At 52.0% G+C, this 22,536-nt stretch overlaps 2 protein-coding genes and 1 long non-coding RNA gene across 3 annotated transcripts; all 3 read right to left on the reverse strand.

The window, feature by feature from the left end:
• Nucleotides 1-3,487: 3,487 nt before the first annotated feature.
• LOC144369511 (ral guanine nucleotide dissociation stimulator-like) lies at nucleotides 3,488-5,278 on the reverse strand. The gene is made up of 4 exons (XM_078029786.1): nucleotides 5,160-5,278; nucleotides 4,868-4,965; nucleotides 4,585-4,701; nucleotides 3,488-3,610 (listed from the first exon to the last, which is right to left on the reverse strand). Exons 1-4 carry the CDS (start codon nucleotides 5,176-5,178, stop codon nucleotides 3,488-3,490), a joined length of 357 nt encoding a protein of 118 aa, XP_077885912.1. The 5' UTR covers nucleotides 5,179-5,278.
• Nucleotides 5,279-6,262: 984 nt separating this feature from the next.
• LOC144369540 (uncharacterized) lies at nucleotides 6,263-8,547 on the reverse strand. The gene is made up of 3 exons (XR_013429334.1): nucleotides 7,904-8,547; nucleotides 6,480-6,595; nucleotides 6,263-6,313 (listed from the first exon to the last, which is right to left on the reverse strand). It is a non-coding gene; the product is annotated as an uncharacterized LOC144369540 (long non-coding RNA).
• A 95-nt stretch (nucleotides 8,548-8,642) lies between these two features.
• Nucleotides 8,643-18,856, reverse strand: LOC144369539 (ral guanine nucleotide dissociation stimulator-like). Its single transcript, XM_078029792.1, has 5 exons — nucleotides 18,718-18,856; nucleotides 13,627-13,758; nucleotides 11,226-11,413; nucleotides 9,533-9,741; nucleotides 8,643-9,296 (listed from the first exon to the last, which is right to left on the reverse strand). Exons 2-5 carry the CDS (start codon nucleotides 13,672-13,674, stop codon nucleotides 9,031-9,033), a joined length of 711 nt encoding a protein of 236 aa, XP_077885918.1. The 5' UTR covers nucleotides 13,675-13,758; nucleotides 18,718-18,856; the 3' UTR covers nucleotides 8,643-9,030.
• Between the last annotated feature and the right edge of the window lie 3,680 nt (nucleotides 18,857-22,536).

Raw genomic sequence — 22,536 nt, forward strand, 5'->3', positions numbered from 1 at the left:
CACCATGTGCCCACTTACAACAAAGTTAGTCCTGCAAGTTGAAACTGCTTGCAGCAAATGGATTCCATTCCCCACTTGCAACCATCAGTGATTGACAGATGGCACAGAGGCTTCAATGTGAAACTGTGAATGCCAATCATTACAAGTGCTTCTGACACTCTAGTTCAACCAGGGACAGCCTAAAGTGCTCAACGAGAACACACTTTGTTCCTGCAAGTGGAAGCAGCTTGCACGAACTGCTTCAGTTAGAAAATTCCAAGTTCTCAGCAACCACATTCAGAGCACAGTTCTGGCCCCATGGAAAATGGGTCCTACAAAGAGGATCCCTTACCTATGATCACCTTCATAAGGTAGCTTCCCATCTTCTGTGTGGAAGTGTGTTTCTCCTTGGCCCTTACACTGTTGTGGAGACCACTAGGAGTTCATCTTTGTGCAGGGTCATCTGACCTGGAATTTTTGCAAGACCTGTACAGCCCTCACACATGCTCAGATGCTACAGGACTTTTCAGACCAGTCCAGGCAATAGTAGGCATCCATTCATTGTCTGCACTCTACAGATTCCTAGATGCATGGCATTCATTACCATCAAATGCAGAATTTTCATCAAAAACTATATATATATATATATATATATATATATATATATATATATATCATTCCAATCTGAATCAAGAAAATCGGAAATATCCTCAAATCCAAAGAGTGGATCCCCATTGTGATGCTACCAGTGGAAAATTCCACAGCTGACCTCATGGGATGGTTCACAGTCAAAACACAGCTGCATGAAAAATATTACATGACATGACCTCCCTGCTATGTGAAAAGTGGCATGTGAAGTACACATGCATGTCTTCCTCAGACATGGGTTCATTTGCAAGATACCTTGGGCAATTGAAAATACCCCAAAATAGGAGAAATCAGAACCACGTCTCCAAAGTATTTCAGCAGGGACCAACTCCATCTGTCTATCTATCTCTCAGTGAGTGTGTGCGCTCTTGTGTGTGTTTGTGTGTTTTTGTTTGTGTTTGTACCATGATAGCTGATACTTCATTGCCCCCATTGGAAAACTGACTCAGATAATGCCATCTGCCAAACTCCTAAATACCGAAGTTCTTGCTGATAGAATGAAACATTCCTTCCTGTTGGTTTGGATGTGTCCGTTAGGAAACACTGCTACATTTAGTATACTCAAATCATCAGAGTAGATTAGGTAACAAAAACATATATATTTTAAAATAATAATATATTAATGGAAACAAAAAATACAGGATAGAGTAACAACTGTGTTACTAACAAGGTCAAAGACAATGGCAAACTATAGATTCAAACTTTGAAGCAAATAGTAATCAATGTAAATATTCCTGGGCTGCCTCAGCGCCGCCCAGGCACACAGCAGCAGATTTTTGCAAGCATCCTCAGGAGGGCTGGAGCCTTCTTTGCAGGACGAGAGGGAGGTTGAGGCTGGATCCATTCATCATTCTTTTGGGAGAGGCTCCTTTTCCTCAGCACGAAGTTGGATTTTTTGTGAGGATTCTTGGCATAAAATACGTTGGCCTGCGCTGGAATCCTCAGCTCTGGGGAGAGAGGGGTGTACAAAAAGAAGGTGGCACTCAGGAGGTGCTCCCTAGGACACCCCAACATCTGAGAGCCTGTGCCAGAAAAGGCCAGAGCCACACACCTGAGAGCTCTCCAATTCAGCACCAATACCAACAAGATAGCCTCCACAGTCCTCCCTGAGGAAGAACTAAGCAGAGCACTTCAACACACCTAATGTCTGTCCTACCAAAGGCTTTGGAATCCAGAACATCTCAGGTCCTCTTGCATCTGCCAAAGCACACCACTAGATTTACATCTGAAATCTCCCACAAAAGGCTCCTGTGCCGAAGATTCAGTCCCCACATGAGCCATCTTCATAGGTGGGTTTGGAGGGAAGCATTGGATGGTGAGTGCTCTGATGTCAACATGAAATTCTCATTCAAGATGAATACACTACTGGGAGGTGGGAGGGACTGGAAGAAAGGTTGAGCATGGTTGGAGGAAGACCTAAACAGGGTTGCACCCTGGGCAACAGTACCTTGTTCCTGTTGGCTCCACTGAATCCTCATTCTCCAAGTAGAGGTCCTCCTCCTCCTCTCCATCTTTCTCTCTCTCCCTCTCTGCCACCCTCGTTCTCTCTCTCCCAGTCTATGCCTTTGTGGCAAGGGCTGAGGAGCTCTCCACTGCCACACACTAGAGCTTTATGGACAGCCTCAGTGCACAACCAAAGAGAAAGCTGTGAAACCCAGAGAAAAGGCCTAGGATTCCTCCTCTGAGTTATTTTCCTCAAGTATGGCCACAGTGAGGACAGGCTGACCAGCACGGATACCACATTAGAGCCATGCTTCTGTGTTGGTGGAGCCTGCCTCCATGTGAGCCAGGCTTCTGAGAATGGAGGCCACATTCCAAATGCTGCCCTACTGAGAACAATGGTTCCAAAGACCAGCAAAGGGACTGCTTCCCTCCAACATGGTGTATGGCCCAGTGGTGCCATGACCCCGAGTGGGGGAATACAACAGCCCGCTTCTCCTTTCTCTGAACACCTCTTTCCTGTCACCCTCCTCTAACCTAGAGCCTGTTCTCCATCCCTTCTGGGTTGGATGTGGGGATCTCTGCTATGAATTTCTTAGGCTACCAAGGCCCCACACAGACTTCCTCTTCCATAGACTCTACTAACCTAACAGAAGGTTAAGATAGGAGACAAGTGATCCTAGAACTCATTGGGATGGTGGTCTTCAGTGTACATAGGCTGGGATAATGGATTCTGTGGTGTTTGGCTCACAAAAACCAACCAACCAACCAACAAAAAAGCACTGGCATTATTATCAGATGAGCTCTGTGGCTACGTGCTCAGGAAGCCCTCATCTGACTTTAGTTAGGGATCACAACCCGGCTATTGTGATCACTCCTTGGCAAGTGGACTCAGGTGCGGAAGACCATGGAATTTATGCAAAAACAAATGATTCAGGCTGTCTCCCAGGCTGTGTTTTCTTCCCAATTTCATCCTGTTACTGCTTGCTAGAATCCTGGCAATGCTCTGCCCAGGCAGTGGATTTCTGGTCACACAGAAGGCTTTCAATAGTACTGCTTCAGTCCACAAAATGCCAGTTCCATCGTTAGCCCATGCATTCCCACGTTTCTTTGAAACCACTCCTATCCCAGACCATGAAAGCATACTGCTCCTGGAAAGAGGCTTTCCTCCTCACTCATCAATGATGTCAGCTTTGTATGCTTGTTTATGTCCTGGGCAGGTCACCTGGTGGGGAGCCGCAATATCCACTGGGGTACACTATTAGACCTCAAGAACTTCCACCAGCAGAAGTGCAGTTGTCTTTGTGCAAGAACCCAACACACCCTGTTGGAGTATTCTTGGGGGTAAGAGACTACTCTTTGATGCTAAGAGTTGACCTGAGTCCACATCCTGACCCTTACTCTCTGCCATCTGATTGTCTCACTTACTCTGACGGTGAGAGATGATTTGGCCCAGCTCATAATCCTCCGGTTTCTCCTGAATAAGCAAGTGTAGGTCGAGGGCGCTGCGGATGACGACAGGAGCCCTATCCTGGCAGGTCACCTGGAGCAGCATGGGAGAGAGGCCTTCAGGAAATGGGCCTTGAAGTGACTACTCAAGGGCAGTGGGCAGGGTCATTCTGGAGGCACCTCCACTCTAAATACAAGGGCAACATCCATGACCCTACTACCTGAGGGTGACCTCCTGCGCATCGTGTAGGCTCTTCCCATAGGCTACTAGCCCAATCCTTGTACATAGGACTTCCTGGGCTTGCCATTGCTCTTTGTGGAGCTGCACTCCTCTCGAAGTGAAAGGACTCAACTACTTGCATACAGATGCAATCTCATCCCACAAGTTGGGAGGAATGGGACAATAGCCTCCAAGATCCCAGGTCTGCCCGAGGATGCAGGCGGCATTGGGAATGGCCTAGGCACAAAACCTAGAGGCTTTGGTCTGGATTGCCAGGGCCAAAAACAGACCCAGGAACATGACCACACACAGGAGTGCTAAAACATAGCCACAAGAGCTCCTGGCCTCCAGAGGCTCAGTGCTGGCTGGGATGTAGGAGGGCACCTCATCCGGCAAGGGTGGTCATTGGGTTACCTGGACATTTAATGTGCTTGCTCCACATCCATATCGACTCTGCAGAGAGACTCTCTCAGCTCCTTGTTCAAGGAACATGCAGAACCTCACACTGCTGTCCTCCTCCATAGATGTCAGCATCCCATACAAGGGAACCTGCAACCTAGGTCCTATCCTATTCTCATCTGTCACCCATACCTGCCCCTGCCCTTCTGGACTGCATGCTGCCACCTGACACACAGACTCCCTCAGACATGGCAGTGGACAAGCTGCTGCTCTCCCTCATCTCAGCTCCAGCCCTTCACACTGACCTCTCCCTTCTTGATTCCCCTCTATCCTCCTGATCATCCAGAAGCTCCAAATTTAAGAGGGCATGAGTAGTCTATGGTATTGGACCAGTGTCTGTTCCCCACCCAGGTGTAAGCACCAGGGGACACCCCTGCTCCCAGGCTTACCAAAACAGTCTTGGCCATCTTTGGACTTTGTGTTTCTAAGTGAACACGAATTAAGCAGGTGTCTCCCACCTGCTTGTGGGAAAGCGGCCTGGAGGACTTGCAGGTTGATTCTGAGAACTGTGGGGGATGGAACATCAGCAAACTCAGAAACAGAAAGCCACCCCAGCCTGTCAGTTGGCTCTATGGGCTTCTAGCACATATGTCCAGGTGCTCAGGCTTCTTATTTTCCCAGGTGGGAGTGGAATGGCAGCACAAGTACAGCTTGAATAAGGTAGGTGTTTACCTCCTTTCCCTTGACCTGGGGGCGTTTCCTCACGATAAAATATTTTATTCCCGGATTCATGGACAGACACACCAGTGAGTGGTCAGAGACCTTGATTTCTGCAGAGCAAAGTGGAGAGAATTGTTAGGTGGCACTCAAGGATTATACCACAAAACACCCACACCCCCTGAGAGTCTCTGCCAGGCCCACCACACTTTGGTATTTTGGGGACAAGGCCCACTTTCTCTTGGCTGTGAGTTATCCTGAGCCCACTGTGGATCATGTCTCCCCACTGTCTGATTGTCCTACTTACTCTCATCCTCAGACATCATACTCAGCAGCTCAAAGTTGTCCACATCCTCATGCTGCAACAAATTTTGGTCCAAGGCCCTGCGGATGAGGCTTGTCACCGTCTCCTGACAGGTCACCTGGATCAGGGTGGGACAAATGTCATCAGAGAATGGCTTTTAGAGGAGCTACCCAGAAGACTGTGGTCAAACATTCAGGAGAAAAAGAGGCAGATGCACTGAAAATTTTGGTCCTGATTGCCACTACACAAAACAGACTCAGATACAAGAGTGTGCACTTGAGTGCTTCATGAGAGCTTTGAAAGGCCCTGGCCTCTGGAAGCTCGGTGCGGGTCTGGTTGTAATGATGTACTGGACTCAGCACTGGCAGTCACTGAACATGTCTCCTCTGCAGCTGGACACCTGCAGCATTAGTGTGTCTACTGCACATCCATAGAAATTCTGCCCAGAACCCCTTTAGCTCCATATTTACATACATGCAAAGGCTAACATTCCGAAGCTTTGGCATGACCCCCCAGGTGATCCCGACCCCAAATTCCTACACCTAGTCATGCTAAGGAGGTTCTTTTCCCTGCCACCAGGAACACATTTCCTCCTACACATGTGACAAATCACAGCCACCTCCTCTGCTCCAACCTCACTCATTGAGAATACCAAGTTCTAGGCACTGCAGCCTACACCCTAGACATATCTCTGCCTTCATCTGTCCACAGCACTTCCGTCTGCACTTCTGGCCTGCAAATGCAAAACCCACAATACACAGGCCCACTCACCACTGGAGCTGGGCATGCTGAGGCTCTCCCTCCTCAGGTCAAGCCCTTAAGACAGACCTCTCTCTTCTTTATTTCCCACCATAGCCCCAGGGTTGGCTGTGTCTCCTGCCTTCCGCTGTGTGGACACCCAGAGGCAGCCCTGCTGTCGGGCTTACCAGGATGCACTTTGTCTCCCTCAGGCTCTGTCCCTCTAGGAGTACATGAACAAAGTGGCTGTCTTCCACCTGCTCGCTGGAGTGAAGCAGTGAGGAGCTGCTACTGGTGACTTTTCTCATGCAGCACTCATTGCTTTGGGTGGCCTGGGGCAATGATCCTGCAGCCACTATAGAGCTGCTGCTCACAGCTGCTGGGGTCCTGGATGCCACTGCCACAGAAGGCTCCAAGAACTGTGGGGGATGACAACATCAGCAAAGCCCAGCAACTGCACCCCACCCAGCCTGGCAGTTGGTTCTGTGGGCATTCTACAACATCCATCCAGAACCTGAGGTTCTTGTCCCCTTGGAGGATGTGGAGTGGCACCAGGAGTAAAGACTGAAGAAGGTGGCTGTTTACCTCATTTGGCTTGACCGTCAACGACTTGCTGGCAGCTGTTTCCCGAAGAATAAAGTTATAATCCACTCCTCCATCCAGGTCATAATATACTTTCCCATCAGCAGGGATCCTCAGCTCTGGAGAGGCAGGGGCAGAGGCATGGTAGGTGACAATCAAGGAATATACTTCCCAACATCCCCCACAACTGAGAACCTCTGCCAGCTCAGGTCTCACACACAGACCTGAGAGCCCCCGAATCCAGCTACTGTTCCACCAAAGACTCCCCACTGATTCCTCCCTGAGGACCCTCTATGCACAGGAGGTCCCCTACAGGAACACCTTTCAAGGAAATAGCCCCTTGTACCCCAGACCCTCTTAGTTCATGTTGGACCCACCAAAGACAAACAGCTAGACTTTGTATCTGGATTGGTCCCCAAAGACTCATGTGTTCAAGGTTTTCTCCCCACTGCAGCAATGATCACAGGTGGGTTTGGGGAAAAGCACTTGATGTTGGGTGCCTCCACCTTGCCAGTGGATTCATCCACTCATACAAATCTACACTAATTTGAGGGTGTGGTTTGCAGGTGTGTTGAGCGTGGGTGGAGGATGTCCACAGCAGGGCTGTGCCATCCAGAGCAATATATTTCTCTTGAGTTCCCCACTTCTGCATTTCCTCCTCATGAGTATAATTCTCATTCACATTTTTAATCAATTTATTGTTATACTTCTTGTTTGGCTTGTGTTTCTCCTTCTTGTTCTTGTTCTTCTTCATCTTCTCCTCATGCTTCTTCTAATAGTCATCTTGACCTTCTTATTCATGGTCTCTTCCTTCAACTTATTTTCATTTTTCTATTCCTCCTTCTCCTCCTCCTCGTCCTCCTCCTCGTCCTCCTCTTCCTCCCCCTCCTCATCCTCCTCCTCCTCCTTCTTCTTTCCTCCCTCCCTCCCCCCCTCTCTCTCTCCAAGAAGGGTTTACAAGCTGTGAAGGGTTCTATTCTACCACACACTTCTCTCTAGAAATGGCCTCTGGTCCTAAGTGGACTCAGTTTGCAAGGAATAGAAAGATTGGAAGCCAGAAATGATTGTTCATTGAACTGCTTTTCTCATGTACTCGTCTAGGTCAGGAAAGGCTGCCAAAGTAGGCATCCTGTGGTTGTCTGTCTTCTTTAACACAAGACAAAGAAGCCTGTGTTCTTGGCCCCTTGTGGATAATACCTTTGCAATGCCTCCTCAGGCCAAGGAAAGAACACATGATAGGCAGGTCCACAGCCCCTGGAGAACATGAAGAACCTGCAGATTTATGCCCCATCATTACACTTTGTTTTGTGCACAAGTCCCACCATACTCTTCCTGGGCATTGGGTCAATGCACACTGTGTTTTGGCTCCCAGTTATCCTGAGCCCACTGTGACTCACTGCTCTCTACCCTCTGATGGTTCCACTTACTCTGATGGTTCGAGACAATTTGCAGAAGTTCGTAGTTTTCTGGATCCTCCTGCTGGAGCAAGTGTGCATCTAAGGCCCTGCGGATGATGACTTGAGTGCTGTCCTGGCAGGTCACCTGAGCAGGGTTGGAGAAAGCTCATCAGAGAGGGAATTTGGGAGTAGCTACCCAGAGGACAGTGCTCAAGGACAATCAGAGACAAGAGAGCTCTCAACACAAGGGCACCATCTTGTTACCCTGCTACCTGAGGCCTTCATGTGATCATGTGGGGTCTTCCTATGAGCCTCTAGTCCAATCTTAGTACAAGAGTTTGCTTCAACCTGCTATGCCCTACAGGGACAAGGGAATAAGAACCAAAAGGCTTTGTACAGACACACTCTACTCCCATCAAGATGGGAGGAATGGTCCAGTGGACTTCCATATCCCTGCTCTGGTCTGGGATGCAGTTGCATTTTTGTGTGGACCAGGCACAAACCCTAGGTGTTTTGGTCCTGACAGCCAGGGCACAACACACACTAGGACTCTTTAATGATAGGCATGGAAGCTGCTGGGCTCGAGAGTGTCAGTGCTTGCTGGGGTGTCAGGAGGTTTGGACTCAGCAGGTGCCGTGGTTCAACATGGCTCCCCTGGAGGTGGACACCAGAGTCTCATGATGGATATTCCACACCCAGGAAAATTCTGCAGAGAGAGCCGCTAAATCTCTATTCACATACATGCAAACTAGGACACTAATGGGCCCCTCCAAGGCCCCCAGTTGTCTGTGACCCACACCTACCCACCCTAATTATTCTACAATGGCTCCCTTCCCTTCAACCAGCAACATATCCCCTCCCACACACAAGAAAATGACTGCCAACTCCTCTGCTTCAACCTCCACGGTTCAATATACTCCTCCTCAATACCAAGGTCAGTAGAGGATGGCCTGTACCCTCGATATTTCTCTGACCTCCTCTGAACCCAGCACTCACTCCTGCACTTCTGACCTGCACACCCCAAAACACGCAGGCCCACTCGCACCCAGACCTGGAATGCTGCTGCTCTCCCGCCTCTCTCTTCCTCACTTTCTGCTCTCCTTCCTGACCTTCCAGAAGCTCTAGTTCAAGAAGACAGGCCTAGTCCAAGGTGTTTGCTATGGACTCGGTCTTCCCCACTGTGGGCTCCCAGGAGACTCCCCTGCTCGAAGACTCACCAGGATGCTCCTATACTGTGTTGTCATTTCATTTTCCAGGTAGACGTGAATGAGGCACCTGCCTCTCACCCGCCTGTTGTACTGGGGCCGTGGGGAGTACCGAGTGGAGACCCCTGATGTCCTGGACTCTGGCTCTGCCCCTTCCCTGGAAGAAGGCTCTGGCTCTGGGGTTGGCTGAGGAGCCGTGACAGAAATTGAGCTTGTAGCTAGAGGAGAAAAGATGCCAACATGACTGCCTTGCCCTGACCTTCCCACAGACAGACAATACCCCTGCTGCCAGGAAGAACTCAGGCCCTTAGCCCACACAGGACCTCTTTGCAGACTGGGGTCACTTCCTGAATGGACAAAGGCTTATCCTAATTTCCAGCCCAACACCAGGCATACAGACTCCCTGCAGTGGGACAAGAGTCAGACCTCTCCTCATATACCCTTAGGTACTCACCCCGGTCCGCCTGGCTCTCAGGCGCTGCCTGGCTTGATATGCCATCTTCAGTTGTGGCCAGGAGGTGGTATGTTTGATGCTCCAGGTACAAACCAACCAGCAAGAGCCCCATATATGGCAGCAGCTGCTGCAGACTCAGAGAGCCTGGAGGCTGATGGGAAGCCTCGGTGTAGAAGTTAATCCAGGTCCCCAGGAAGGAAGGTGAGGCACTGTGGGGAGGCAGGTGTGGAGTCAGCAAAACCCTGGCCTTGCCTTCGCCATGGCCTCCAGAGAAAACCTCTGACCCTACACTTCTGAACTGTCCCTGGTTCTGAACACACCAGTCCACCTCAGACCAGATACAGTGGCTGTACAGGCAGGGACAGGACAGGTTGCCACAGGCAAAGAACCTTCAACGAAGGAGCGTTAGATCCATGATATGACCAGCTCTCCCCTCCTCTGGGCAGGCCTGACACTCTTCTTTCTCTTGGCTACGTGCTCTCCAACCTGGAATGCACCTTCCAGGAGTGTCTGTCCTCCTGCCCACTCTTCTCAGGGCTCAAGAGACACCTCCTCCCCTGGCGTGGGCTGCAATGCTACCTCATTCTCTGTGAGCTCTCACTGAGTCCCCCTGAGTAGCGGTGGACCTCTCTTTTCCCATGAGTGCAGACCACATCTCTGTGGCCCTGGGGGAGAACAGGGAGGTGTGGTGTGGGGGGATCCATTGTCCCAGGGGCTTCCCCAGTGGACCATGACTACCTACAACTCCCCGCCTTACCCCTCCTACTGTTGAAGCCCCACACCTTACACTGCAGGCAGAACACAGAATTGGGGAGAGCAGTCTTTCCTCAGCCTTCCCAAGTCAAATCACCTTGCAGGTCCCTATTCTGGAAACAGGAGCCCACCCTCTTGACCCCAAGCCCATTCTATGTTGAAGTTGGTCCAGGGGTCCACCATAGTCACTGAAGAGGACAACATGCAGTTATGCCTCATGGAGTCAGGGATGCAGTCACATGTAGGATATGTACTCATGGCACCTGCGGTTTTAGGCTGACCTCCATGAAAAGGGACACAATGGCGGTCATTTGCACTCCATTTTTCACTGAATTATGAAATGTGACTGGAAACGTGTTTTCACACAGTGGGTGCTTTCTCCATGTTCATCAGTGAATGAGCCCAAACTGCTGATTCCCACATCTCTCTGGGTGTGGGAGCTGCCATGTCCAAAGTCCCTGTCCAGCTATGTCCCAGCTAGAACGCTCTGTCCCACTATGTATACTAACATGTCTTTATTAACCCAAAAGTGCTTTTCCCAAGGCCCGAGTTTTGAGACGCCTCTGGCACAGATCTACGTTCTTCAAGAAGCCAATATCACACCAGAAAGACCACCTGGCCTCGCTGAGTCCACCTGGGAATGAGCTCAGTGCACACCATTGAGCTGTGGTGCCAGGTGTGTGGGGACTGCTCCACAGACCTCTATGGATCAGCTGGAGTCAGGATGGTTTCTCTGCCTAAGAGGGAAAGTTCACTCCCCTTGCAAGGCTGTGGCAGGCACCTCCAGGACTCGTCCCATTCGGGGCTGACATTCCACTATGAGTGTGGTCCTCTATCTCACTAGGTATCACAAACCTTTGGGTCCCTGAGAGGTACATGGCAGCCCCAAGACCCAGGCATGAGGGGGCTACACACTTGGGCTTGGTGGTCTGGTGCTTACCTTGGGAACAAGAGATCCAGCACCTGCTGGGTGGGGATGGAATCCCAGGAGATTAACCCCATGTTGCTGCTGAAATGTAGGTTCCTCCCACAAATTACAGGCAGGAGCTCATTCCTAAGCTGGTCCTGCCTGTAAGGTTCAAGGCTCTGTACCCTGAAGGGCTCCTCCGTGTTCTCATCATTTTCACCCTGGGTTGGGACCAAGAATGGTGGGTTCAAAATGGAAATGGTGACAAACAGAAAAATGACTTGTGCCAATACACTAGAGTCAAAGCACAATGGGACAGTTCCCATCAGTACAAACACACACACACACACCACACACACACACACACACACACACACACACACACACACACACAGTCAGAATAGGAGTCCTGGGCCATTCATCAGGGATCAGACTAGAGGGCCTGCTGGGCTCACCTGCCCTGTGCTACTCACTGTTACTCTTGAGCTCCTCTGTGACAATTGACAGAGGATCTGGCGTCTAAGTTGAAGCCTCATCCAGTGCATCCACAAAAGGGCTAGTTGGCCCCCCTGAGATTCCTGGGAGCCTGAGGCTCGGCATTGTTTGCAAGGACAGGGGAACATCCTTCTCACTCCAGTTTCTCCAACCAAATGAGCTCGGTCAGTTAAGTGGGTGCCTGGATACCAGGGTTCCATGTTCTGTTTGATCCATTGTCAAGGCAATGATGTCATTTCCTGTGCCCATACCTGAGCCTCTTTTCACATAAGATCACTTTCAAAAGCCCTATGGGCTGCTGATTTCTCCTCCATGCCTACCTATCTCAGGTGTGCATGTGTTCACCAACAAGTACCCAAATACCCCCACCAGCATCTGCCCTGCTTGGTGCCTCTAGAGTTCCAGCTTGGAGCCTTCAAAAATGCATTCACAACCAGTCCTTCCCTCTCAGCAGCCTTTGGACCCTGGTCCCATCATTGTGCAACTCATGGTGTGCCCAGTCTTTTCTGGAAAGTAGGGTAGCATCTAATCAGGGATTGGTGTCTCTGATTCATACATAGCATATGGTTTCTATGAAATCCAGTGAGAGAGCAGGAGTAATGAAGCTGATTGCACAGATGACCTCAGGGAATACTGACAGGCCAAATGAAAAATATGTTCCAGCTAACCATTGGTATTTGGGCTTCTCAGCCCAGTCCTGTTTTTAAAAAAGGTGCAGACGGGCAGTGTTCATTAAAAAAATGTCTACCATTTAAAAGTGGGTAATTTAAATGGCATCTAGTTACACATCTGCTAGAATGGTCTGGCAACATATGAATTTCATTCTAACAACAACAACAAAACATAGAAAAAAACATAGACATAAAGATAAAACCTTGTCTTCACCAGGATGCCTAGAAATAGGTTTTATTTGGATCATGCAAATATCTTTCAATAGAACTTCTAATTTCTGAATGAACTCATTCAATTTTATAATGTCTGAAACCCTCTGTGAGCATGGGAAGCACTGCTGACAAGACACCAGAGGGCCAGAGCACTTGTGCCCCCTACAGGGGTATCTCTTGGCTATCACCAAAGACCATTCCCCTCCCGGGGCAGCTGAGAGCAAGCTGGGCCTTGGAGCAAGGATTAGTGTTTAGGTATAGACTATGCAAGCAAAGGACAATGTCTTTAATAAAACTAAAATTAAAAAGTCACATTAAAAAATTTTTAAAAAGAAGAAGAAAATAAGGTCAAGTAGAGGAACGGGCAGAGGCATCCAGAGGAAGCCCATTTTCACAGGAGAAAATCCCCCAGTGAAAAGCATCAGAATAGATACCAAGAAAAATACCAACAAAAATAGTATGCTCCCACTATGTATCTACTCCACATGCAAAAGTTAGAAAGCTAGATAATACAATCCTGGCCACAGGTAGAGCTATTCAGAAGAGCCACCTGGCAGTGCTTAGTCAAAGAAGTAAACATGCACACTTTGATCTAGAAATGCCACCTGTGTGTAAACCAGGTGGTGCTTAAGCAGTTTCACAAGGGGACATGAACAGGGAAATTTATCCTCAGGTTCCTTATAGAGTTGTCTGTGCTTACAGAAGGTTGAGGGCTGTCAGGGTGCCCACAATTGGGAAAGTGAAATGCTTAAAAGGTAATGGATGCCAACCTGGATATATTAATAGAAATCAATGAAAAACAATAGATTTACATGACAGTAAAATCCCTGAGTTCAAGTTCTTGCTAGCCTACCTACCAACAATCATGCTTGGTTAAGACACTGACATACTTCAAGGCAAAAAAAGGAGAAAATACAATGTCATTATTACTTTTCTTAAAAGCAAATAAGGAAATGGTAATATTTACCCAGCCATGACCTGTTATGCATAATATGTGAGATTATTGTGGACATGTTGGTAAATGATGATCTACTCAGATACGTTCCGTGACTCACCAAATGCAAAGGTCCATGAAGAATTACCGTCTCCACACATGAATTCATCGTCAAAAGCCTTGAGACAACAGGGGCTTCACAAAATGGCTTCTTGGCCAACTTGATGAGTGCGTCCTCGGACAATGCTTCCACCTGAAAGATGTCACCAACTTGTTCTCATTCACATTTCCACAGTGCCACAAAAAAGAAACAAAGTCTGATACTCTATTGAGTGAATCCTCAAGTGGACCAAAGACCATACTTCCTTCCATATTTTAGAATTAACAAATGCAACTTCAACTCAATAACTTGCATTAGGCAACATGCAACCACAACCTTCCCCTGAGCCAGGGAAGCTGACCCCTCTCTGAATTCAGGAGGTCCTGGCCCCACCAGCGTAAACACGAAGTTGACACAAACCTGGCACTTTGATTCTGTGAATTATGGTCAGGACTGATGAGTCAGCTTTGTTGGGATAACTGCTAAAGGAGGACTGTGTATCCCTTAATTTTCTAGCCGATGGCCTCCGGAAAGAGCCATTTATCCTGGTTTAAGGCCTTACTTTTAACGTGTGCGGCCTATTCTCAGCCATAGCGGCCTCTTGTTTTCTTTACATTTAATGTTTCATAAAAGCAAATGGCTTTGAAGCCCCTGAGACAGGTGAATGTCCCTGTTAGCTGCCTGCATTTGGAATTTATCAAAGATCTTTACACGGAGACTCTTTTCTGTCAATTCCAATCTTGAATCACAGAAGTGCTCCTCACAGGGGAGGACACTAGGGTGGCCTCTCCATGCTGTCCCCTACCTGTGCGTATGGCAGGCTCCCTGGGGCACCTGAACACCTGGGGCAGCTGTGCAGGAGCTGGGAGGGGGAGCTGAAGCGGGGCTGGCAGGCTGGCTTGTTCACCCACTTTGTCTCCAAACTTAGGAAGCTAGACCTGGACGGTGTGCATGGGGAGTAGGTTTTCTGAAGCTCTCTTATTTAAGGCTGCGATTTTTCCTGGGGACATCTTGGACCGAACCCTAACCACCTCCCTGCCCCCTGATTCTGCCTCAGCTTTCATCTGACCCAGGTGCTGCCCCCTAGGGGAGCCTGGGGAAGCTGCACCTCTCTCCCTCCTTGGTTCCTCTTGGGAAAGGAAGGCTGCACCAGGGTAGCAGAGGCAGATGAATTCCAGCTCTGCTAGAACCTTCCTGGGTGAGGAGTGGTGTGTGTTGGGGATGCTGAGAAATAAAGTCTCTCCGGTAGGGCCCTAAAGAGGATCGCACTTGTTTCGCTGAAATGCGGGTGACAGGGTCTCTCTCTCCCCCCAAGGCAGGATCTTTGTCTGGGTTTATGATGTCGTCATTCTAATCAATGCCATGTTAATTGCCCTGGATGAGAAGAACCCCTTCATCTCCTAGCCGAGTGGCTTTTCCTTTCTCTGTAGTTCTTGAGATCCTCCTGAAGTTGTACACGCATGAGCCCAGAGCCTATTTTGAAAGGAAGCAGTTCTGGAACTGGTGAGTGTGTGTCCTAGGGAGGGGACAGGGGACTTCCTGTCACAGTTCAGAGACATGGCTGCAGGTCTCCAAGCTCCACCTGTGTAGAAGCATCTTATAACGAGCTCTTGGAGGGGAACCCTCTGTGTGGGTAAAGGCCGAACTTCCCAAAGTCAATTTGAACTGTAATTAAAATGAGAACCACAGACCTTGACATCCTGGAGTTGGGAAGGATCTTTAAAAGAAGGAAGCCCAAAGTTTTTCTCTACTTTCTCACAATACTTCTTTTTTTTAAAAAAATTTTTGTTCTTTTTAGTTATAAATGACAGTACAGTGTATTTGGACCTATACATACATGGAGTATAATCTCCCATTCTTGTGGTTGAACTTGGTGGTATGGAGTTCCACTGGTCGTGTATGCATATATGAACTTAGGAAAGTTACGTCCGATTCCTTCTACTGTCTTTCCCATTCCCAGCCCCTCCCTTCCCCCCACTCTGCCCTGTCCAACCTGGTGATCCACCCCTATCCCACCTATGGTCACTCACAATACTTCTGACACCAAGTGTGTGTTATTTTTTCTCACACCTACCAACTGTCCAACTCTCTGGTCGTCAATTTTGTGTCCTGCAATTCAATCAAATTTGGACACAATTTGTCCACAGTTAGCATCAAATACCACAGGTTGAGGGCTGAGCCAAGACTGAGGACAGTCCCCAAGACTGTCCTCTCTCCAGACACCAACTGTATGTCCACATTAACACCTGTGCTGCTGACTGATCGCCTATAAATCAGAGGTGACCAGAAAAACACTTCGGTTACTAGATTTCTGGTTGTTGTTCAAGGGTACAGCTCAGGTCAGCCAGACTGAGAGGTGCAGGGTGCAGGAAAAGGGGTGCGAAGCTCCCATACCCTCTCCAGGTGCGCCCTTCCATGCCCCTCAGTAACCCAGAAGCTCCCCCAACACTATTGTTTTTTTTTGTGGAGGCTTCGTTATGTGTGCATGACGGATTACACATTGGCCATTGGTCATCGACCCAATCTTCAGCCCCTCTGCCCTCCCCAGAGGTAGGGGGCAAGGATGAGGGTGGGGCTGGAAGTTCTAGCTCTCTGATCCCCTGGTAGGTTCCCCTGTGGATTCACATCCCCATCCTAAGGGGCTTTCCCAGGGCGACCTCATTAAGCTCAGGTGGGGTTGAAAAAGGGCTTGTGATGAATAGCAAAGGATGCTCCTTCCACCTCTGTCACTTATCACTGGAGAGACAGGGCTCTTAGGCGTTCAGGTCATGAGACTAGGGATGAAGGCCAGGCATCCTAGAACATCATGGCCAAGGAGGCATTTCCTTTGGCAGCTTCCTTGGCCTGCTCCCTAACCTCACTGTCAAAAACTCAGCCTGTGTGGCTAGCCAGCGGGCTGTTGGCCAGCCCTCCCCTGAGCGGTGGACATGTCTCCCACGAGCCTTCCCTTCTCCAGGCCGCTGGTCTCCACCCTCGGCCCTGGTGCTGTGTGCCAGCCGGTGCGTCTTGAGCTGCTGTGTGTCGAGCTCTGCAGGGCACAGAGATGCAAGCCGCAGGCTGACTTTGGTGATGCACAGCTAGGTGGGGTCTGACCCCAGTGACCACTGCTCTTAGTGCCAGGAAACTTCTCCCGAAGTGCACGTGGCTGGGGGGGGGACCTGGTCGGTGTTTTCTTCTCCTTTAGCACCACTGTCAGGAAAGTCATGGCACGATGAATTCTACTTCCATTAAGTCGTAATGCACATAGTAAAATTAATACCAGGAAAGATCTACTGTGCATTCTGCAAGTATTCTTCACCGGATGGGCACAGTGGTGCACGCCTGTGTTCCCAGTGTCTTGGGAAGCCGAGGCAGGAGGATGGTGAGTTCAAAGCCAACCTCAGCAACTTAGCAAGGCCCTAAGAAACTCAGCGAGACCCTGTCTCTAAATAAAATATGGAGAAAAAAAAGAGGCTGAGGATGTGGCTCAGTGGTAAAGCACCCCCTGGTTCAATTTCTGGTGCCAAAAAAATAGAAAAATAAAAATGTTCTTCACGAGTATAGACTTTTGTGGAAGGCGAAGTGATGTGGGTTAGTGATTCCTGCATCTCTGCAGGTGACTCAGAGCAGCCAATGGATGATCATGGGATGGTTCAAGCCTAGTGTTTCTTGCTTCCCATGCAGTGACCTAAAAGTTCCAGAAATGAATTTTAGCACTGGCTAGTTATCTCACATAAGCTGTTGGTTCAGTTTTCTGGGGACCCATCAGAGCCTGAGCTTGACATGCCTCTCACTTGATTCTTAATGGACTTTGCTTTTGCCATTAGGTTTGACACGCTGATCATAATCGCAGCCTGATGGCCACGGTGGCTGATGCCATCATTCAGTCAGGTCAGTGCCTCCAGCTCTAGGCTTCACGGAGGATCAGGTGCTTACTCAGTTCTCTGTTGAAAATCCACCCTGCACTGTGGAGATTTGGGGGCCAGGAAGGGGGACACCAGAAAATTATTAAAAGTGTTCCATATTCAGGTTGGAGATGTGGTTCAGTGATAGAGCACTAATCTGGGGTTGAGTCGCTCATAAAACAGTGGTGATTTGCAGATGGCCGTGCATGGCCTCCCGATGCTTTGAACCTTCTCTGGATTCTTTACAAGCCCCAATGTGTGTAAACACTACGTAAATAGTCCCTGCCCCGGGTTCTGCTTAGGGAGAGACAAGATGTTTTTCTGAGTACTTTCCGTCTGCGGTTTTGAAGTCCATGGAAGAGGACCTGCAGAGGTGGAGAGGGGCTGCCAGGGACCACGGGCATCCCTCTCAGGGCGCTGGTTGGTTAGAGGCACACCCACTGACCACACCCTCTCCTTTCCCCTGGGTTCTCCCACCATCATGGAGCACCCCACCACCAGGGCAGGAGGAGGAAAAGGTGCCTACGGCCTCGCCCCGCCTGCCCCGCGAGGAGCCCGAGCAGGGAGCGGCAGGGACTCTCTTGGGCTTTGTGCATGGACAGGCGTTCATTCCCAGTGGGCAGAAGCAGGGAAGGGTCACCCACTCTCACTGGAAGACTGGAGAGGGGCAGGAGCCCAGGGATGGGGCTGCCCGAGCGGGAGGCGAGAAGGAGCTCCGAGCAGAGACAGGGTGCGCGGGTGCTGCCCCCCGCTCCTGCCCCCAGCCTCCCACCTTCATCCTTGGAGTTGAGGTGTCTCCCGTGGCAGAGGCAAGGAAGGGAGCAGGAAACCCGAGTCACCCATCTTGGTGTCACGCCTGCTGTGTTCCCAAACTGAGCAGAGAAGGAATGAGATGCTGGGGAGGGGCGGATGGGGCACCCCAAGGGCTCCATCGCCACCTGGTGCTGGGTGCTCCCCCTGGCCCAGTTCTGACTGCCCCAGAGGCCCAGGAGAGCTCTCCTGCCTGTTGGACAAGGAGGCCAGCGTTGGGCCTGAGAGGACAGACATCCCATCCTCTGGATGTCAGACCCTGGACACGAAGGACGGGGGGAGCTGTCACAAAGGCCAGGGCTGCTGGATGCCCACCACCAGGGTGGGACCTGCAATGTCCCCCACCCCCAGCCCACCAGGACGCGGGGACTCCCAGCATGAGATGTCATGACCCCCGACCCCTGCAACCCCACGTTACCTGTGTTGGTGGCAGACTGGGTGGCCCCAGGCACCGGCCGGGCTGCCTCTGTGGGGCATTCTGTGGCCATCCTCAACAAGCCAGCAGACCACCATGCAGAGGGCATTGAGGGCAGCAAATGCCACCAACTGGCATTGGAACAAAACTGTACAGGAACACGACCCCTGGTCAGTGGTCACAGGGCACTGGGTTCCCTCCCACCAGCATGAGGCCTTAGCCCCCTACCCCACCCACAGGAGCCCACACTCCAGGGACACTTCCAGGCTCCAAGCAGACCCTCCCCTTGAGCCCTGGTCTGGGTGCCCAGCACTGTCCTGTGCTGTCTTGTCCACCTCTGCCCGCTGCCCGGGCCCCTTCCCAGCTGCCTGTGTGGGTCTCATCTTGGTCAGAAACCACCTCCCTGGACGTGGGAGGGGGACCTCCGTTCAGACGGTCCCAGGAGGAATCAGCACATTGCCGTGCCACAGAGAGGGCCACTTCCAGGGTGAGCCTTAGCAGGGACTGGACCAGCAAATCAAGGTGACAGCAGTGTGCCAGCCGGTCCCCAGGAAAAGCTGGTGGGCAGTTCCCCTCCTGGGGCTCTGGCTGGGGCTGATGCTGTGGGAAGGAGACGAGCCTGAGAGAGCGCAGCCGAGAAATGCTCACTCTACAGAAATGCTCTCAGGGCCTCCCACAGAGGGGCAGGCAGTGGACCAAGGACTGACACAGGACTGGTGCAGCCCTTGATGGAAATAGTCCAGGAGAGAGGCCAGGGGACCTGTCACAATGGGGAAGGAGAGGGTGAGGCCACAGAAAAGAGAGAAGCAATACAGAGGAGGAGGGGAGGGGCCTAGGATCCGGGCAAGGGGTGCCTGGGCTGGAGCTGCTGGCCGTCCTGGACAGAGTGGGCCGACAGCTCCACCTCACATCTCAGAATGGGCCTCATTGGGAAATAGGTTCTTTGCAGGTGGATTAGTCAAAATGGAGTCATCTTTGATATCGGGGGATGCAGCTGTTCTCACTGCCGTCCTATGAGAAAAGGAGGGACACACAGGGAGGAGGTGGCCTGTGGAGACTGACACAGAGACTGGGGCGAGGTGGCCACAAGCCCAGGGCTACCTGGGCCATGGGGAGCTGCGGGGAGGATGAGCTCTCTCAGCCAGGGTGACCTGTGGCCGCAGAGCTGGGAGGGGACAAACGTGTCTATATGAAGCCACCTGGTGTCTGGTCATGTTTATACAGATGACCCTGCGGGAGGTGTGTGTGGAATGGAAGGTGCGGGGAGGAGCGGGAAACGTGGAGGGGGAGGTGAGGCAGAGGGACCATTTTGCAGATGAGTCTTGACTGTCAGGGAGACAGAGGGAGAGAGACAGGCCGTGGGGCCCCCAAACATGACCAGGTGAAGGGGACACTGATGCTTTACAGACAGAAAGACTCTCATTCATTCATTCAACAAACAAAGTGCACCTACTAAGTGCCAGAAACTGATCCGGGCTACAGGGGTCAATAAGAACACAAGCCCTGGCCGCCTGGCATTTATTTTTTGCATTACAGATAGATAATAAATACAAAAAAATTCAAAAAGTTAAAACAAGTTAAAGACCAAGGAGCATTGGGCAGAGGGGAGGAGGGATGGGATGCTGGTGAACTCATGGACTTCGACACAGCACGTCCCAAGGCCCCTTGTCAGCTACGGCTCCATGGCCCCTGGCCCAGGGTCGGCCTGGTCTCTGAGGTTCTTCCACTCGACACAACATGCCTTGGCCACAGGGACTCCTGGTCCTCCCAGGGTCTTGCTGGGCTCTTCTTTCTTCCCACTGAGGACACCAGGGGTCGGGGGCCACCAAGCTGTCCACTGGCCTTGCCGAGGCCCTCAGCCTTCCAGGCTGGTGGCCAGCCTGCCTCTGCCTCCTGGCTCCGTGCTGCACCTCTGAGGCCAAGTGACCACCTGCTCTGGCACCTGGTTGTCCCTGTTCCCTGAGCCAGGAGCATGGCCTCAGGCTGGCCCCCCAGAGGCCGCAGCAGACAGCACCTGGGCATGTGAACATGGGTGAGGACCCAGGCAGCCGAGGTTCCAAGGCCACGGCCCAGGAGTCCCCGAGGTCTTCACCCAACACAGAGCCAGGGTGGTCCCCGCGCCCCAGCACCCGCAGGCAAGAGAACCTTCACCTCATGCCCCACCCAGCAGCTGCCCTGTCCCCAGCTGGCCTGGGGACCCCTCGTCCTGCCTTGTCCTGCTGCCTGTGCCCAGAAAGGAGGCGGGAGAGCTCCTGGCAGCCACATGCGCTGGGCACTGGACCCCTCCAGCTCGCTGCTGTGCTCCTGTGACCCCTGGGTGTGAGGAGCTGGGCGAGGACACAGAGGGAGGAGAGCTGAGGGCCACCTGGCTGCTCCTGCCCCATCCTGGCAGCTGCTGGAAGGATCAGTGGATGTGACATGACCTTGAGTGCTGAAGGACACCAGAGGTGGCAGGGGCATCCTCGGCTGGGGTGAGCGCTCGGTGGCCCTGGTCCTCACCCACATGAGCCCGTGAGGGTGGATGCCAGCTCCAGGGGCCACATCTCCTGGACAGCCTGCGTTGCCACCAGGCATTGCCCACTTTGTGTGCCCAGGGGGCTGGGGCAGAGGTGGCCTTGGGAAAAGCCCACACACACAGGTGTGTTGAGGGGACAGGAGTGTCCCAGGGCAGGGTCAGTTCAAGGCTCCTGCAGCTCCAGGTCCTCCTACTGAGACCTTCTCCCTGCCTGTCCCCAGGGACCCGAAGCTGGCCCTTCACCCCGGGGACCCCAGCATCATCCTCCCTCCATCCATACGGAGTCCAGTGGACATCCCCCTAGGGCTCTCAGACCTGTCCCATTGCACTGGGTGCTGGGTGGCATCCCTGTGCCCGCTCTCCTGTGATGCCCTCAGCAGCGTCCCCCACCTCCATGCTGGCCCATTCCTGACCCCACAGCTCCCTACCATGTGGTCCCCCCTCCTGCACCCCACAGCTCCCCACTGTGCACCCCTCCTGCACCCTACAGCTCCCCACTATGCACCCCCTCCTGCACCCCACAGCTCCCCACAGCTCCCCACTTGCACCCCACAGCTCCCCACTGTGCAGCTCCCCACCTGCACCCCACAGCACCCCACTTACACCCCCCTCCTGCACCAAACAGCTCCCCACTGTGGGAACAGGGACTGCAGAGGTCCCCACACCTGGCCCACAGCCCTGCTCAGAGGCTGGCAGGAGCAACTGTAAGTTCCCATTTGAGTCCAGGCCAAGACTCCGTCCCCTCACTGTCCCTGAGCCTGCCTGGTGCTGCCATGGGTAAGGGTCCCCCACTAGCCATTGACCAGTTGCACACGTGCAGATCCGTGTGGTCTGAGCTCTCTGCAGGGTGACCTCTGCCTCCCAGCACCTCCCTCGCCGCCTGGGCTGACCCCCTCTGGAGACGCAGGGCCATGTGTTGCCATAACAACCCTCCCGCTCCAGGAGGTCCCTGTGCAGCTCTCCTCTGGGGACTCTGCGGAGTGGCTTCCGTGAAGGAGACGGGAGGCCAGACCCTGCCCTCTGTTCTTGGGGTGTGGAGCCCCTGTCCACCCGAGAGAGGGCCAGCAGTGCCCTGGGCCTTCTGGGCACTGGTCAGCACCCAGCTGGGCCACTGGCGCTGGGCTCAGGCATCTGCACTTCCACTCAGGACATTGCGCCATAAAGCCTGGGGGAGAGAAGCGAGCCCAGGGCCCTTTCTCCTGGGAGCCCAAAGCCCCCCAGGGTGGGGTGTCTAAGGCCCCCAGGTCGTGGCCCTGGGGTGTGGACCCAGGCCTGCTCTTGGTGGTGGTCCTCGGATCTTGGGTGGG

The sequence above is a fragment of the Ictidomys tridecemlineatus genome, chromosome 12 (genome assembly GCF_052094955.1).
Source record: "Ictidomys tridecemlineatus isolate mIctTri1 chromosome 12, mIctTri1.hap1, whole genome shotgun sequence".
NCBI classification, from domain to species: domain Eukaryota; kingdom Metazoa; phylum Chordata; class Mammalia; order Rodentia; family Sciuridae; genus Ictidomys; species Ictidomys tridecemlineatus.

Coding starts and splice junctions, on each gene's coding strand:
- LOC144369511 (XM_078029786.1), bottom strand. Junction 4,702..4,867: donor CCCAGGTCAAGGGAAAGGAG/GTAAACACCTAC, acceptor CATCCCCCACAG/TTCTCAGAATCAACCTGCAA. Junction 3,611..4,584: donor AGATGGCCAAGACTGTTTTG/GTAAGCCTGGGA, acceptor ATGCTGCTCCAG/GTGACCTGCCAGGATAGGGC.
- LOC144369539 (XM_078029792.1), bottom strand. CDS start 13,674: ATGAATTCATGTGTGGAGACGGTAATTCTTCATGGACCTTTGCATTTG. Junction 11,414..13,626: donor TTCATGGACCTTTGCATTTG/GTGAGTCACGGA, acceptor GTCCCAACCCAG/GGTGAAAATGATGAGAACAC. Junction 9,742..11,225: donor CTGGATCTCTTGTTCCCAAG/GTAAGCACCAGA, acceptor GCCTCCCCACAG/TGCCTCACCTTCCTTCCTGG.